The 19,446-nt window shown below is 34.7% G+C and overlaps 1 protein-coding gene across 1 annotated transcript in view; it reads right to left on the reverse strand.

Moving 5' to 3' along the window:
• Positions 1-19,446, reverse strand: part of LOC127522225 (uncharacterized) — an 884,749-nt gene that overhangs the window by 432,436 nt on the left and 432,867 nt on the right. The window contains exons 58-60 of the mRNA XM_051911962.1: positions 1,488-1,661; positions 725-898; positions 278-451 (exon numbers count right to left, since the gene is read on the reverse strand). Coding sequence (XP_051767922.1) covers positions 278-451; positions 725-898; positions 1,488-1,661 — 522 coding nt within the window. The remainder of the gene's footprint in view (positions 1-277; positions 452-724; positions 899-1,487; positions 1,662-19,446) is intronic.

Consider the following 19,446-nt stretch of genomic DNA (forward strand, 5'->3'; position numbering starts at 1 on the left):
AATAGTCTGTTTTGAAACCCAGTTACACTAGTTCTGTGTGCTGAAGATACGGTTTCTTCTCTTTCATTTTTAACTATTTATTTGATCTCTCTATTCTTTATTCTCTGTTCAAAAGGCAGATTTCTGCATATCTATTTAACTATATTTAAAAAAAATGTGACCAATAGGGAAAACCCAGAAAGTGCACTGCTATAAAGAATAAAACATAAGCTCTGCTGTCTTAAAATAAATAAACTTCAATCACACTGTAACTGCTGTACAGTATAATGATACTAACTCTAGTTTCTCCAGCTTGAATTGTGGGTTCATCAGTAGATCACTGAGGTTTTTCACTCCAGAGTCTCCTAGATTGTTCCAGCTCAGGTTCAGCTCTCTCAGGTGTGACGGGTTTGATTTCAGAGCTGAAGTCAGAGCAGAACAACCTTCATATGTCACATCACAGGAGCTTAACCTACATTAGAAAAAAGAGAGAGTGGAAAATAAGACAGAAGAAAACTATTTATTACCTAAAGTCACGTCATCTTCATAAGCAAATAAAACAGACAGAGGAAGAGAGATCTTCATCTTTATTTCACCAGATCACAAAATACTAAGATGAAACTGTTTGCACAAATATAATGTGAACTCAGACTCATTGTGAGATATTGAGTATAAAGTGTTTTAGTTTAAACTGTTAAAGTGATTTTAAGCATTTTGATTCTTGTATGTGAAGAATGTTACTGACCTCAATCTCTCCAGTTTACAGTGTGAATCCTTCAGTACGTCACATAAGTGCTTCACTCCTGTGTTTCCAAGTTTATTCCCGCTCAGGTTCAGCTCTCTCAGGTGTGACGGGTTTGATTTCAGAGCTGAAGTCAGGATGACACACTGTTCCTCTGTAATACTGCAAACACTCAGACTGAAGACAGAAAGAAAAAATGACTCAAATCCATGTTCAGTTCATGTGTGAGTTAAATGAATCATGAATAAATGTCATACAGTCACTAATAAACCAGCAAAAACATGGAAACTTAATGATAGAAACGAACAAACCAAGACAGGAGCATTTGAGGATACTAGTTACAATCCAAGTCTGGATCCGTCCTCACTCCCAAAAATAAGTGAATTTATCACTCTAGATTAATATAAAATTGTGTTTTATCTCTCCTACATGTTAGATTTGTGATTAAAGACAGTGTTATTGTATTCTCCATCGTCGTGAGCTTCATTACAACCAGCCATTCATGACAGTTTGTTACACTGTTTTTTAGTCTGTTCTCACTTCTGTCTTGGTTCACAGCAAAGATTTGTCAGATTCCAGCATATGAAACAATTTTATGGCCACAAAGTTTAAAATGTTTCAAACTTTAATGCTCTTTTTACTGATACACATAACTAATACCATTTCTGAATCTTTCTTCAGATGGAGATGCAGCGCTACACATAATGTGACTTGTGCCGTTGTCTTAAAATAAACTAAATGGTAAATACAGTATAATGATACTAACTGTAGTTTCTCCAGCTTGAATTGTGGGTTCATCAGTAGATCACTGAGGTTTTTCACTCCAGAGTCTCCTAGTTCATTCCTGTTCAGGTTCAGCTCTCTCAGGTGTGACGGGTTTGATTTCAGAGCTGAAGTCAGAGCAGAACAACCTTCATCTGTCATTTCACAGGAGCTTAACCTACGTTAGAAAAAAGAGAGAGTGGAAAATAAGACAGAAGAAAACTATTTATTCCCTAAAGTCACGTCATCTGAAGAAATAAAAGCAAATAAAACAGACAGAGGAAGAGAGATCTTCATCTTTATTTCACCAGATCACAAAATACTAAGATGAAACTGTTTTCACAAATATAATGTGAACTCAGACTCACTGTGAGATATTGAGTATAAAGTGTTTTAGTTTAAACTGTTTAAGTGATTTTAATCATTTTGATTCTTGTATGTGAAGAATGTTACTGACCTCAATCTCTCCAGTTTACAGTGTGAATCCTTCAGTACGTCACATAAGTGCTTCACTCCTGTGTTTTCTAGTTTATTCCAGCTCAGGTTCAGCTCTCTCAGGTGTGACGGGTTTGATTTCAGAGCTGAAGTCAGGATGACACACTGTTTTTCTGTAATACTGCAAACACTCAGACTGAAGACAGAAAGAGAAAAGACAATGACTCAGATCTATAATGATCAACATGTTTAGCTTCATCCAGCAGACTTTTGCTGACAAATAAACAGGGATATCCAGGTGCAGGTAACATGGAGAAAGAAGACACATTAGCTATGTTTCCATCACCTTGTTTTTATGCACATTTTGAAGTACAGCGTCAGAAACGAGCGATGGAAACATCAAATTTCCGAAAAAAAGAGTCACAAAAGTTTTTACACTTGCTTGAGGTGATTTTTGACTTTTGCGAAAAAGAGTTTATGGGAATAATGGGAGATGGAAATGCATTTGCCTAATAAATTCTGACAGCGAACATTAAACCCACGTGACGAATCAGCTGTTTCCACTGATGGTGTTCTAACAGACTTCATGTTTGATTCTGTTAGGATAAATTAAAGGGTTATTTACCCAAAAATGAAAATTCTGTCATTAATTACTCACCCTCATGTAGGGGTGGTCCGATACTGATCCGATACTAAAATAATAATTAAAAAAAAAAAAAAAAAAAAAAAAAAACAGTGCTGAATTACCCAATAAACTGTATACCTCACTATGTGGAAGAGACTGGGATCATTCTTTTGTGAAAGAATCAGGCTTGACTTAAACATTATTTTCCTAACTTTTTAAAACAATATACAAACACTGTCAGGACACAGACGGAGGCAGGCTGGTATGTGATCAACAAGCTCTTTATTAGAAACAGAGGCACGGAAACTGGCAGACGGATGAAGCAGGTGAGAATAGCACACAAGCACGTTGAATAGTCACTTAGCTGAAGAAGTAAAGGGGTGAAGTCTCTTTGCAGGAAAGGATCCATGCAGGAAGATGAACAGACGATGGAAGACGGATGAAAGAAGATCTGGATTCTGACTTTTAGGCTGGAGACTCATAAGCCTCGTTCAGACTGTCAGTCCAAATCCGATTTTTGCGCATATCCGATTGAAATCCGATCAGATTTGACTCGAGTCTGAATGGCCAAAAATCACATGAAATGCGGTTTTTACAAATCCATTTCGAACTACATTCATAAGTGGTTTAAAAAACCTTTTCAAATCACATTTCTGGAAATCTGTTTCAGTCTGACCGCTCTGATCAGATTTTGTGTGGTTTATGTGACTTTCTCATGCCACGTAGAGCGCGGGGCACAAACTAATGCAGGGTTAGTTGTAACACACGTGGTTTAAATACTAGCATGAAGAAACTTAAGTGTATTTACTAGTTGCCATATCGACAATATATAGAGAAAAAATTGCGCCAAAATTCTGAAATCTTTGGAAGATATTACTGAACATTTATTTAACAATAGCAAAAGTAAATTTCTTACTTAAGCTAATTTTTCATCTATATGTTTTGTTTTTATTTAAAATTAGACAAATCTGATATTATTTTAATCTCCAATCTGTTGTTTAGCAGTTTGGGTAGTTCTTTAATGCTTCACCAACTATCAGAAGAAACTAACCAGGTTTAAATTCCAGTTGCGCAGAGAGGATTTGTTGTAACATTGCGTTACAATCTGCCCCGCAATTAGAACTACTATTCTATACAGTTACGATATAACTGGCATAATCAACTTTTATGAATTTCTGTTGATAAACTATGAAAAAAACGTGAATAAAGACTGAGAGGAAGAACCTGAACATCCAGAAAATATTATTTCAAGAAATGTTCAGCATTTGTACTGTCTCGTCTATTTGTCTGGTGTTCTGTGAGAGCTGTGAGTGGAGGGAGGGGAGTGTTTTGTTCAGTTCTGTGTTTTTCTGAATATCTGAATATGTTTCTTCATCTGTTTGCATGCATTGTTTTGACCAGTGCTGTACAGCTGTGTTCATTGTCAAACTACAAAACTATTTAAATTTGAATTTCTAAAAAAAAAAAAAATGCTATTATTTTATATGGAAAAAAAATAATTATCTTTAATTGACAAAATATTTTAGTTTGTCATGTATATTTTTTTAATTAAGTCAGATAAAATTTTTAGCTGTCATATGGTCATGTTACAACGTGCCCCATCACATGTTATAATGTGTCCCACCTATGGGGCATGTTGTCACACTTCACTTCCCTTCTTTCGGGGTAAATAAAGAAAAAAGTATACACTGTATTAATAAAAGAAAGCCACGTTTGTACCAGACACGTGTGAAATTAATGTGGAACAAAAGAAATTCCTTGAACCCTAAGTAGATTTACACAAACTGAGAAAGTCAAAAAGCACTACGTTTCTGCCGCTGCCTCAGAAGACGCAGTAGTCCAGCGTGTGGCAGTTACACAATGTCATGTTGTTAATAAGACAACATCTGTATTACAAACCCCTTCATCCTGCGGTTGTTGTTTTTGGAGTATGCCTACCAACGCAAAATCATTGCCATAGGAACCAATGTAAATATTCCGGAAAATGAAAGAGCGGCATGGACACACAAATCAGATCTGAACGGTTGCAAAATATACAATGTGGTCGTCAATAATTTTAGATCAGATTCCAATCAGATACACAAATAATCGGATTTGGACTGACAGTCTGAACGTAGCCATAGACCTGCTGTGGAGAGATACAGTGAATCTGGACTTGATGGAAAACAATTGTGTTCAGAAAACAATTTGAATGAAAGATTTTGTAGAATTTTTAATGAGAAGTTTGCACAAAAACAAAATTGTGCATGTTAATTGTCAAGGTATACCATACTCCAGAATAGCACATATACTGACCCATAATGTCTGTTTGACCTGTAGCTTGAACCACAACTAAACTGTGTTGACGGTTATCATCATCATCATCATCATCATCATCATGTCGGAACCTGCAGCATCTGATCTGATCTTGATCATTTTGATGCAACAAATTGTCCAACTTATTGTATGACTAAAATGATATATTTGTAATGACTATTTAACCTGCATATTTTGTTAGCTTGCATTTTTTCTTAATTATGTTTATTATTTCATCCCGTCTCACCTCAGTGTCTTCAGTTGACAGTTTGGATCCTGTAGTAAATCACTGAGCTCCTTCACTCCTGATTGTCCAGGATCATTTCCTGTGAGATCCAGCTCTATCAGGTGTGAAGGGTTTGATCTCAGAGCTGAAGCCAGAGCTTTATAACCTTCTTCTGTTACACTGCAGTTAGAGAGTCTAGAACAGGAATGAAAACATTCAGCTGATTAATCAGTTAAACCTGAACAATAGAAATCCTCAGAGAGAATTTTATTTTGTCCTTTATATGAATGTATTGAAAGGTAGTTGCAGAAACTTACAACTGAATATGGAGACAAACAAGAGGAGAAAGAATGAAAGATAATCTCTGCGTATACTGATGAATTACAGCACAGATGTACACAATAATGTAAGAATTATGTTTTCTTTCGTCTCTGATAGACCACCATCTTCTCTTTAATTTAAAAAAATATACCCACGTTGTTACAAATAAATAAAAGGTATTTGTATTTTCCCCTAAATTTAAAACGAATCCTTAGTTTGTGGCTCATTACTATTAATGAAAACACATCAACAATAAAATAGTACAATGACAAATTCACTTTTGTCATTGTACTTTTGTTACCAAAATGAATAAGATGGATGATATGGTATACCCACATTGTAACAAATAAATACAATTTTTTTGGATTTTAAAACGAATGCTTAGTTCGTAGATCATTATTATTTTTTTATGAAAAACACAACAACAAAACAAAGACAAACTTGCTTATATTAAACAAAGAAATGCAATGTTTATTAACAAAAAGTTCTCATGTGCTTTTGCCTCTGAAAACATCCTGTCAGTCTTCGCACCTCACTCTTGTCATGTGGCTCTTGTGGATCAACTTACCTCAGTATCTCCAATTTACAGTTTAAATTCTTCAGTCCAGTGCAGAGCAGATTCACTCCTAAATCCTGCAGATTATTATTGTTCATGTTCAGCTCTTTCAGATTGGTATCTGATCCAAGAACTGCAGCCAGAGCTGAACAGCTTTTGTCTGTTAAATTACAATCATTTAACCTACAAGAGAAATAAATCACATCACAGAATTAGATGGAACACATACAATACATTTTCTACATACAATTATTAAATATATTTTCCATGATTATTTTTACATAAACAGCATATATACAGTAAAGAGGCTGAGCTAAAATATGAATACCCTTCAAAACTAGTATTTCCTGTAAAAATTTTCTGGGTAAAATGAAGCATGTGAAAAATATGAAGAATGAAAAAAAATATTTGTGTTAAGATTTCTAGCTTTTTATAGCTGAGCCTGATTTCTCCAATGATTTTTTCTTTATTTCTTTCACCTGATGGAGTTTGGGTTCTTGCCACTGTTGCCTTTGGCTTGCTTTGTTGGGGACACTTAAAGGGGACCTATAATGCCCCTTTCACAAGATGTAATATAAGTCTCTGGTGTCCCCAGAATGTGTCTGTGAAGTTTCAGCTCAAAATACCCCACAGATCATTTATTATAACTTGTCAAATTTGCTCCTATTTGGGTGTGAGCAAAAACACGCCACTTTTTGTGTGTCACTTTAAATGCAAATGAGCTGCTGCTCCCGGTCCCCTTTACAGAAGAGGGCGGAGCTTTAACAGCTCACGCTTCGGTTGCTCAACAACAACATACCTGGAGAATCTCACGCAGTGAAAATGAGGATTGTCAGTAACGGTGTTCAGACTTACATTGTTCAAACCGGAGTCGACATTGATGGAGAGACTCAGGAAGACGTTACATCTTTTAGAATGCAACTGGACGTTTCTGAATGGTTAGTGGATAAATTTATGTAGTTGCTGTGGAGTTGATTCAACTCATCGACTAGTATGTGTCATGTTAATCTTTTGTGCAAATCCAGCATTGAATTGACCCTCGTTTGTGAAGCAGTCCGGTGTAAAATGACGGCATGTTAACAACACTCTACTACAACAACTCTTCCTCTTCTCTAAAGCAGCCCAACATGGCCTCACCCTCTTTGTTGCGTGTTCTTGGGGGCGGGGTTTATGTAAACTTTAGGGTTAGTGATGTCTGAAAAAAATGCCTCCATTCACATATATATGTCTTGTTGTTATGAAATCTTTAATGACTTAAGTAAAGCTAAAATTACTTAAATCTAAGAACCTAAGAAATTGTATTAGTTATTAAGTTAGTTATTATTATTAGTTATTTCAAGATTAACATTTACTGGATTAAAGCAATTTGGGTTTCCTTGATTATTCACAGTGCTCAACTGATGGCCGATGCTGATATCTTAGAGAGCAGGGTGACCAATGGGTGAAATATAATTAATTTAATGAAAGTAAAAACACATCCATAACAATTGCTGAAATTAAATGTATATTCATTTTACTTAATATTTACTAAATTAGAAATAAATGTTTTAATTTAAACTTGATAAAAAACTAATTTGTAATAAACCTTCTTAAAATGTGTACATCAAATATGATACAACTGACTTTTGATAAATGTTTATTTGTAAATCTCTCAATCAACTACATATTGCAGAACAAACAATTAAAACTACAGAACTACTCATGAAACTAAGCATTTAAAATATCAAATTATTGGGAGATACAGAGTACCAACTGATAATATAATTGTACTTTATTTAGCCTGTTATATAAAAGTCCCATTGTTTTATATCATAACCTTTCAGAATTTCATTTTATTTTTTGGCAATATAAATTAACATCTGTACCAAATAAAAAATTTTTTGCATCTGAATAAAATATTTATATATTTTTCCTTCCTTAAGTATGAGCCAATATATAATTTGAGTCATAAAAGTCTGGTGTATCATATGATACAAAACAAATATGCAAACATTTTTAAATCTTATATATTTTGTCTAAAGATTTGATAAACTGTCTCCATTAAAAAAATAGATTTTTTCACACTATTATTTCATATGTCAGGCTTTACTGGGTAAAGTCCCCAATACACTTCAAACGCAATCGAAGAACGAACTGATGTGACGGCATTGCGAACAAAATCAGGCCAAAACTAATATATAAAGTGTTATAATATAAACGTGACGTGACTTTGCTGGAGTGCCGAATTACAGAGCTTGTGCAAACAAATATATCCACAGATCCTTGCTAGTTTCTCAATTTTATTGTGTTTATTTTGTTACTGAGAGGAAAGCGCGCAACATTTGTACATATTCATTTAACCGTTGCTCTCAGCAGTGTGGGTGGTGTCAGATGTTCAATTACAGTATATCGCTGCTCACGTATTTCAAACTTCGTTACCCCTAAACGATGAACGAAAAAGAACTTCACTTGAAGTATATCAGGGCCTTTCAGTTCATGTTCATGATGGGGAATCACTATAGAATAATGTAGATAAATGCATTTTTTAAGATGAGAGCAAAACATGACAAAACATGTTAAATGACTTACAGAGCTCTTCTGGAGGTTTTGATGACTGCCGATAATCTAATGAGACACTCGTCTGATTTCTTGAATTTCTGAAGCTCAAACTCCTCCAGCTCTTCCTCTGATGTCAACAACACAAAGACCAAAGCAGACCACTGGGCAGGTGAAAGGTCACCAGATGAGAGACTTCCTTTGCTAAGGTGGGTCTGAATCTCCTTCACCAGAGTTTGGTCGTTCAGTTCATTCAGACAGTAGAACAGATTGATGGATCTCTCTGCAGACAGATTACCTTCTAATTTCTGCTTGATGTACTGAACTATTTCCTTGTTGCTCTGGTCATTGCTGTCTTGCTGTGTCAACAGACCCCGTAAGAGTCGTCTATTGGACTGGAGTGACAGACCGAGGAGGAAGCGAAGGAAAAGGTCCAGGTGTCCATTGTCACTCTCGAGCGCCTCGTCCACTGCAGTCTTCAGAAAATCAATCATGGTTTCATTTTTGTTTTCCTGTTCTGTAGACTCATGAACAAACATACTTTTCTTGTTGATGTCTAGAAACAGATGTGCATAAAGGGCTGCAATAAACTCTTGAATGCTCAAGTGAACAAAGCAGTACATGGTACCAAAAATGATCCCTGTTTCCTCCTTAAAGATCTGGGTACACATGCCTGAGTACACTGATGCCTTATAGACGTCAATACCACAGGCTTCCAGGTCTGTGTCATAGAAGATCACGTTGTTTCTTTCCAGTTGATGAAATGCCAGTTTCCCCAGTGAAAGGATTGCGTCTTTATCCCAGGAAACATCTGCTGCGTATTCTCCATCATATTTTCGGCGGCTCTGCTGGATCTGAAAGCGGAGAAAGTGTGTGTACATTTGTGTCAGAGTCTTGGGAGTGTCTTCAGTATTTGATTCCTGTAGTGTTTTAGAGATCTCATCAGCCTGATTGTTTTTCACATCAGTATTTCTTTTCTCCTCCAGAATGTTCTGGAGAACAGTGGCTGAAATCCAGCAGAAGACTGGGATGTGGCACATGATAAAGAGACTCTTTGATTTTTTAACATGATCAATGATTGTGATGGCCTGATTCTGATCCGTGAATCTTTTTTTGAAGTACTCTTCCTTTTGAGCGTCACTGAATCCTCGTATCTCTGTCAGCCGGTCGATACAGTCAGGAGGAATCTTACTGGCAGCTGCTGGTCTGGTGGTGATCCAGATGAGAGCAGAAGGAAGCAGATTTCCCTTCATGAGGTTCGTTAGGAGAACATCCAGAGAGGCTGGTGATGATACATCACACCACGTCTCATTACAATCAAACTTCAGAGGAAGGCGACATTCGTCCAATCCATCAAGGATGAACAGGACTTTGAATTGATTCCTTCTTGTAAGGTTCAGTCCTTTTGTCTCTGGGAAAAAATGAGTTATAAGGTCCATCAAACTTAGTTTTTCTTTCTCCCTTAAGTTCATCTCTCTGAATGGAAGAGGAAATATGAAACTGATATCTTGATTTTCTTTTCCTTCAGCCCAGTCCAGAACAAACTTTTGCACAGAGACTGATTTTCCGATGCCAGCGACTCCTTTTGTCAGTACAGTTCGGATCTCCTCGTCTTGATCAGGTGCTTCAAACAAATTTGTGCATTTAACCTGAATCTCTTGAGATTCATGACGCCTGGAAGCAACTTCAATCTGTCTGACCTCATGTTCAGTATTGACCTGTTCACTGCCACCCTGAGTGATATAGAGATCTGTGTAGATGTTATTCAGAAGTATGGAGTCACCATGCTTCGCAATTCCTTCAAACACACATTGATACTTCTTCTTTAGGCCACATTTTAGCTGATGAATGAAGAGCAGCTCATCTAAACACAGGAACAAAAAATAGATAGTTTTAGTCTTCATTTAAAGTTTTATAGATAGTCTACATTAATAAGTGACAATCTGACAGATGGTCATGAGTCTCTAACCTTCTAGAGCATCAGCAGCTTCATCTTGCTTCATCTCTCTCAGGTAATGTAGTGTGAGATCAAGAGCTGCTGCTTTGATACTGCATCTATTCTCATTAAAGTCCTTCACAAAGTTTTCTGTGTTCTCATGTTGTAATATTTTCTTAAACTTTTCCAGCTCTTTCTTCAGAAATATGATTATTTTGCTCTCAAGATCCTACAAACAAAAGTAAGAAAAAAAACAGAATAACACAATTTAAACCAAATTGTACATCTACATTTGGTCAACACTATTTATTCAATAATTATAATACCGCAAAAAAATACGAATAAAAAATCCAGTTAAAACACTAACATGCTAACCAGCTGTTATTTTTCACAAATAGAAAAAAAAAAGTGAGCTTAAAAGAAAAAAAAAAAAAGTCATCAAGATTAATTAAATTATATTTTTTTGTTCAATAACAAATAATGTTTGTTTGGTATAAATATTAAACATTTATGAAAATGTGTTCTCCTACCTGGAAGATCCACAGGAGATTGTCTTTGAAATTCTTGTGGTTCCTGTGAGTCTGAACGTCTGAGTCTAATGTCTCATATTGAAGCCTGTAATCAAATAAATACAATAAAATACTTATTTTCTAGAGAAAATATTACAGAAAGCTAGAAAAAAAAAAAAAAAAAAAAAAAAACATTAGCCATGAAAACTTTGATAAATATTTGATCTAAAAATGTTTCATGATTGGTATTCACTGATACAACTTTTTAAACACATTCAATGTGTGACCAAAAATTAGAAACATTAAATACCTTTTATTAGATGATGGTTTTTCCCCACTGAAGTCTGGTACTCCTTCTTTTGACCAATCACTCTTCAGAGACACAGAGCTGGACACATGTGATCCTGATCTTACACTAATGACACAAAGAATAAAGAAAAAACACTTTACTACAGGAGATACTTTAGTCTCATTTGAAAAGGTTTAATGTTGCAAATAGTAATTAAATGCAGTATAGCTTTGCATTTGTCCATTTATGACTATGGTTGGATGGAAGGATATTTACACGTTTAGTTGCATGATCTATTTTCCATAGTGAATTTATGCCTCCTTGTGGCTGCCTGTGTAATTGTGTTACTGGAATGAGTTTCATTGTGACTTATTGTCAATTAAATCACATATTCAAAGTTTTCTGCTTCACACATTTCTTATCACTGAACAGCTTATTTAGCACTTACTGGATGATGTAGTTGAATGTAGTTGATGATGTAGATGAACATTTTTATACATATTTTTAAGAAGAAATTACAATTATTTCACTCAATGTTTTGTGTTTTTATGAGGTAATTTGTTGCAACAGTCAGTAATAAAACAAGAATGAATTAAAACATTAGAAGCAGTAGCATAAATAAATAAAATAAAATAAAGATACAAAATAAACAATGTATATTTTTTCAGGTAGGTCTAGCAGTAGTATTCAAGTAAAAATACCACAGAAATTGAATAATCAAATATATATAATATCTCTGCATAGTCATAACTGTCTAAGTTAAATATAGATTAATCTTTATTAAAGCTTTTCTTTTATTGTTTGGTTATCATTAATAATACAGACAGCCAATAGCAGACAGCAGCAGGTTTTAAAGGCTGCTGTCACTGAGACCTAATGGATGGAGACGATATGCTGTTACACATGCTGTTCACATTCACATAACCGACTGTGTGTAATAATCCATGAAAATTTGTCACTCGCGAGAGGCGGCTATGTGTGTGTGCTTCGGTTGAGAGCGCACTGACTGAAGACCGTCTCTCAGAGAGCGCACGAGTACTTTATATTTTAAAATTGCTTGAATCTATAATAAATTGTCATGATATAAAACGGTGTGCACTAAAGTCTTTTATGGCACTGTATTGTGTAGTGCACCATGCAGCTCGCTTGCAGAGCAAAATCAATGTGGATACTATGGATGTGAAGCCATTTGTGCATTTAGAGAGAGAGAAAGAAAACGTGGTACCACTGAATCACTCACACCGTTTGTGAAATTACGTCTCAGAGTTTTAAAATCACTGATTTGCTCTGATTCAACCTACATGCTATAGTGCATAAATGTTTGGTACCATCAGTACTTAGGGTATGGGATGTAATTTTAAATGTTAAAACTCAAAGAAAATATTTATTAAAAAAAAGTTCAATCACATACACCACTGTGGACAAATAATGCAACACTATAATGTAAACACACAAAATACCTTTTATCAGATGATGGTTTTTCCTCACCGAAGTTTGGTACTCTTCCTTTTGACCGGTCACTCTTCAGAGACACAGAGCTGGACACATGTGATCCTGATCTTACACTAATGACACAAAGAACAGAGAGAAAAACACTTTAGTAAAGGAGGTTCAACTGTGTCTGAAACACATCCGTGTCTTTATCTAATCCTCCACAGAAATGCACACACTCACACAATTTACAGTTTTATATTTAACAATCATTTTATTTTACTGGCTCACATTAGTTTAATGATTTCTTTATTGTACATGAGTGAGATTAAATATGTTAAAAATACTTGAACATTTTAAGAGAACATGTCAAGTTGTTTAACAGAAATGGAGAGCAGAAATGTCTGTGTGACACAGTTTTGTGTATAGTTGTTTCCTAATGTCTGTAAATAATTTTATGATCTAAAAAACCAAAGTCATGTATTTGGATTAATTCAGTGTTGTCGCGTCTAGAAGGTGATTAACAAATTATTCACTGTGATATTGTCTATAGAGTCCTGTGACAAACAAGGTTTTATAGACAATGTCAGAGTTAATTTAATAAGTTCAAAATTGAAGAAATATAAAACTTGCTTAAAATTTTGTTATTCACAGGAAAAAACAAACTCCAGTAGAGTTTAAAATGATTGTGTGAAACAGACGCAGTCTTACCTGTGTTTCTCTGAGAGACTCATCTTAGAGAGAGAGTCCTTTCCTCGCTCCTCTGATCAGCACTGGTTTGAGAAAACAATCAATCGTTCAGCAGGACCTGGAAATGACAAGATTTTACAGAGATGAAGAACATGGCAGTTACTGAAGAAAATAATGAAGAATGATGAGTTAGAAACAACAGCAAAAACAATGAATAAAATAAAGTGAGTTACAAATATATTGTCATGTAAAATAACTGAATGGTCTTAATAATTTCAGATTGTTTAATGAGTTTAACTGACTCATGACTCTAAATATGAATTTACTGGGAAACAGAAATTTACACTGTTTAAACCTAATTTGTTTTATTCTCTATTGCAGTTTAATATTTCAATCATATTTTCACAATCTTTAATTGCTGAATCGTTTGTCATTTAATCATTACTTCAAGTTCACAATGATGGTTGAATTAATTACTTTCAAATGATTCTAAAATAATTGATTTAGTAAAAGTAACCTGAATTATAATGGTCACACTGTATAACTACTAATCATAATTGCTATAATGAACTGAAATATTAAATTTAATAATAACAGATTTGTGTTCTTTGACAATAATAATAATAATAAACACATTCACGATAGGCTTCATCTACATGTCTACTGTAAATGTCTGGTTCAAAAATAGTTTCGATTTCACGTCACAAAATCAACAGCCTAAAACAGAAGAGAAAATGGGAGAAAACCTTCAGAAACCTTTAGAAAATTCGTTTTCAATAACTCTTTCTCAGTAACCCTTTCTTCATGTTTTAACATCCGTGGCTTTCAAAAGATTGTCATTTCTGGAAGATTCTTCGTCTGTTCGGAGTATCAACAGGTGATATGGATCATCTGGAGGTCATATACGGACATGCGCGTGCACGCTGATGTTTACCTGGATTTCCAGCAGATGTTAGACTGCGACAGATTCGACACATGTGATATTTCACGGATCATATATTAAAAAAAACGTATGTTTCACCAATTGTATACACTGGTATGCATAATAAAGCGTTTTGATTTCACAGTGTCTGTTCCTGCGTATTTGATGCTTTTTCTTCATCTTCTTCTTCTTCTTCTTCTTCTTTTTTTTTTTTTTTTTTTTTTTTTTTTGATGCCGTTTCAAGGAACTTTACCATACTTTCCTGTCACGATCACAAACCACGCCCATGTTAACATGGAACATTCACACTGCGTTCCATTCGGAAGGGCTCATGCCCTAATCCCTTCAAAGGGTTTACCCTCCGGAGTGAGAGCTTCGAAGGGTGTAGGGGTAAAAAAAAACCTCTTCTTTTGGAATGCACTTCTGCGTCATAACGAGGAAGCGCCTTTGTCGCACATTTTGTACGCTGGTTAAAGATTAAGACATGAGATTAATGAAATACAACTTACAACAAGGAAAGGCAGGAACAGAACAAAAAAACAAGAAAAGAAAAGAAAAGAAAAGAAAAGAAAAGAAAAGAAAAGAGGATTTAAAAAAGAAGTATTAATCACAGTACATGAAAGATCTCACCATATCTCTTCATATTAACTTTATAAAAACAATAGGAACTCAAATTTTTCCAGAAAAGTGATGAAACATGAGAAAAATAAATGACAAATATCTTCACTTTCTTTTTTACAGAAGGTGCATATATCAGCTACATCACAAAATTTCGACACAAAAGCATTACAAGGGTATATATTATGCAAAATTTTATAATGCACTTCTTTCGCTTTATACAGTATTTATATGGTATAACCATGTTTTCCTCCACTGAATGTTATCTATTTTAGAACCCCCAGAAAATTCCCTTTTGGAGAAATTGAGTTTCAAGATTGAGAAAGTTGAAGAATACATTTATTATTGCATTCTTTACTTAAAAGTGAAACACCTCCCAAACATAACTGTGAAAGTTGTTTTGAGCATGACTCGTGGGTAAAGGAAGCTTTCATCAGACATATTAATCCATCAGGAATCGCCTTTATAACAGAGTTCAATTCTTTAAACGGAACGGGACATTGATGGATATTCATAAAACATTCATAAGATAACAAATCACCATTAGAGTTGAATAGATCAGCAATAAAAATTCTGTTTTTATTAAACCATTTATCAAAGAAGACTGATCTATTTCTAATTTTAATATCCAAATTATTCCATAAGATGGTGGGGGGGAAAGTTGTGGTTGTAAACCAGTTTCCAGGCTAACAAAACTTGTTGATGAAATCTGGCCAGTTTAATAGATATTTAACCAGTAATTGCATTTCATCAAAAAAGAAAGGCCACCTACCCTATTAAATATATTATTAGGAATAAAATACCACATAGAATCTGACCCAAGCAACCGAGCCCTCTGTACCCATTCTGTGACGTCAAACAACTTCCCTGTGCAAAGGATCATGGGGGCCTGAAGTGTCCATCAGTTGTACCCTTCAAAATCCTTCATTCCGAAGGGCCCTTTGAAGTGGCCAGTTTTGAGCACTTCGGTTTGGAACGACCCTTCAATATGGTGGCCATGATTGTTTTCACTCCAAAGTGCCCTTCGGAGGGGGATATATCCCATTTGGAACGCAACGTCAGTTTCAATAAAAGTATTTTATTTCAGTGGATGATCAGACTTATCAGCACACTTGAGTAAAACTGTATTTTCTTTTCAACATAGTGAATCATATTGTGTCTGTAGTGTGTTGTCATGTCTTCTAATCACAGAAACCAACAGATATAGTTAAGATAGAAGTAAAAAAAAAAGAAAAAAAAAAAGTTTTATTATGCAATAACAACAAATACAAGACAAACAGCAACAAACAATATTTAACAACACTAAACAGAACAAAGATGAGGGTCACAAAAAAAAAACATATTAAATTAGGCCAAATGTATTACACTGTAACAGAGTCTTACATGCAATATAATTTTTTAGAATTTTCTTAAAAATCTTTCTTAAAAATAGTTTTCTTAGAGAATTTGCATTTGTGAATATAAAATTTGGCAAGAAAGAAAAGTAAATTAAGTACAAAATTAAAATGAGAAGGGTCTAAATTCAGAGACACACCAAAAACACATTTTTTGGGCTTATACAGAAGTTAGACTATAGATATCTTTTAACAAAGTTTGAAAAATCAACCCAAAATACTTTGCAATACACACAGTCCCAAAACAAATGGTTAATCATCTATTCAAAATGATGACAAAAGGAGCACAAGGGGGAAATATTATTATTAAATTTAGCTAGTTTATAATTATTTTTATAGTTTATAAGAGTTTATAAGAGCCTTTAACAGCTTTACTAGATAAAAGATATTTTTGCCGAAGAAGCCAGAAATCTTCCCAAATTATATAATTAAATTTGTTATTCCAAAAGCTTACACAAGCAGGTAAACAGATCTGATTTCTGTTAAGAATTGAGCGAATTTTTTTTTGTTTGACAAACTGCTGAGAAGACATTGATCAACAAATAGATTTGTGCTGTCAAAAATAGGAGGAGAGCATAAAGGACCTTAAGGGACAGAACTGACTAAAGATTCGACACAATCCGGATCTGCACCAAAAACAATGGCATTTAATCTTGAAAGAATTATTAAGAGTGGAAACGTCCACTAACTTGAAACCACCCATTGCCCGATCAGCTATCATAACACTCTTTTTAATTAAGTGACTTTAGACTTCCAAACAAAGGATAAATAACCCGATCTGCTTTAGAGAGCAACACTCCACCTGTTATAGATAAATCACGCTGTAACCAAGAGTTCAGTTTACGTTGGACAGCAAGAATAAGAGGTTCGAAGTAAAGTTTTGATCTTTTTTTCTGATCTTTACAAATAATTATTCCAGTATTTAACTTCGGATTTAACTGGAATGTCACAAATTTTAACATCAGTTGAATGTTTGATAGATAATAGTTCACATTTGTGAATATTAAGAACTAAACCAGAAGCAAAAAAAAAAGAGATTAATTATATTTAAGGCTAAAGAAACTTGATCTTTATTTTTCAAAAACAGAGTTGTGTCGTCAACCAGATAAAGTTAAATTAGCAGTAGGCATGCAAAGTCCTTTACGTTTTTATTAACAAGTCGTAATTGATTTGTAGGCTACATATAATCATATTAATTGGTCTATTCTCTCATATAAAAACATAGAAGTACTTTGGCTTATTTTACTCTGTCCACGTCCGCTCTTAGACTGCATCCAAAATCATACTCTCTTCAGTAGGAACTTATTATAAATGAGTAATTACAGAAAGTATGATATAGTATGAGATGTGTGTATGAATGTAATCTGGATGTACTACAATCGCCACACTGTCGAATTGGGCTGCCAATTTCACATAGTTTGTGCTGCTGTTTAATAATCATTTGAAACGTAGCAAACTGGCAGATCCAGTAGTAATGAATATTTATGTTGAACTCTGCCATGGAAACTAGCATGTACAAACCTTAATTAAATGATTTAATTATCAATTAAAAAGGAATTTATAGCTGTATGATATTATGCTGGACCAGTGCGGTTTGGAAAATGAATGAATGATTGATTCAGCTGCGGGCACGTGCCTCACAGTGCATTATGGGTATTCTCGGTTGTAAACTCGTTATTGCGGTGCATTGTGGGATTGAATGAGTGAACTCAACATCGTTCACTATGGTTTCGGACACCACTACAAATGTCTGTCCCCTCAAATGGTGCCCTATTTAAGGGTATAGGGGGCGATTTCGGACACAGCCACACACTTCAGAATCATCCGGGTACTTTTTGCCTACTCTTTTAGGAGTACTGTGAATTCAGACAAACTTTTTTTGTCACATACTGTTTTTCGCCTACTATATAGTAAGGAAGTATATGGTTTCGGATGCAGCCCTAGTGATGGGAGAATTAACTAACTTTTCAAAGCTTCGAATCAACTGAAATCACGTGACTTTGGCAGTTTGATACTCTGAACCACTGATTCGAAACAAAAGATTCATAAAGGTTTCGAAGCTTCATGAAGTAGTGTTTCGAAATCTCCCATCACTACTCTTAGCTGAAAAATAAGGTGGATATGAAGGTAAATATCTCATGCACTGTTAGATTCTGCTCTGTGTGAAAGTATTCTATCCTGTTGTTTTTGCTCTAGTTGAATGAAGCTAAGATATTTGTGGGTTTTGATGAAACTCAACCTTGAAGAGGGAAGAATGCTTGTTCTTTTAATGTTGTGATTGCAGGGCTTGTTTGGTATTATGCAGGTGTGTGACTTTACCAATGGACTCCAGGAATGTTCATCTTGGTTAAGAAGTTTCATCCTGGATTTATGACTGATTTGAAATCAACATTTTGCATTGGCTTAGGAATTATAAGAGCACAATGTTTCAGATATTGTTTTATTTTTTTTCTAAATGATTCAAATAGCTTAACAGAACTACTTGCACTTTATCTTCAGTAAATTCTCTGAGTTCATGACTCCAGCTTTTCATTTGACCTACTACACACTGATCTCTAACCAGACCACTTGTGTTCCTGACAGTTGAAAACATGTGCAGGATTCAAAGCCAAACTCTTTATTATGTATGATGAACACAGGATGGTATTTTTTCCACAATTTGTATATCACATATGGCATGTTTACATTTTCAGTGCAACATAATAAAGTGTTTTACAAATGTTTAACAATTAAAAATGAACAATGCTGTAAGATCTTTCTTACTGACTTTTTTTTCCCAGTTTCCATACTGTCTTTTGTATGAAAGTCCTGTGAAAACCACTCAGTGGCATCCACAACTTTTCATGACTGAAATAAGCAGAACATATTATTATACAGTGATGATGAATTATTACAAATATGACTAATATTCTAAAAGACAGTATACATCACTAACTAACATCACTATCAGAATAGTCAGTTTTATAAAATAAAATGTAAAGGTGTGGGTGTTACGTATACAGAAGGGGACAGCGACACAGGAATTGCAGGTATTAAAGTTTATTGAGCGACCAGAATCAAACAGAGTGCAGGTGAGTGAAGACAGGTAAATACGTTGACTGGATTGGCTGATAAACTGATACTTGTCTTGGTGTTGCAGGATGGGCAGACGGATGGCAGACTTGAAGCTTGAGCAGACACA

The sequence above is a fragment of the Ctenopharyngodon idella genome, chromosome 2 (assembly GCF_019924925.1).
Source record: "Ctenopharyngodon idella isolate HZGC_01 chromosome 2, HZGC01, whole genome shotgun sequence".
Lineage (NCBI taxonomy): Eukaryota > Metazoa > Chordata > Actinopteri > Cypriniformes > Xenocyprididae > Ctenopharyngodon > Ctenopharyngodon idella.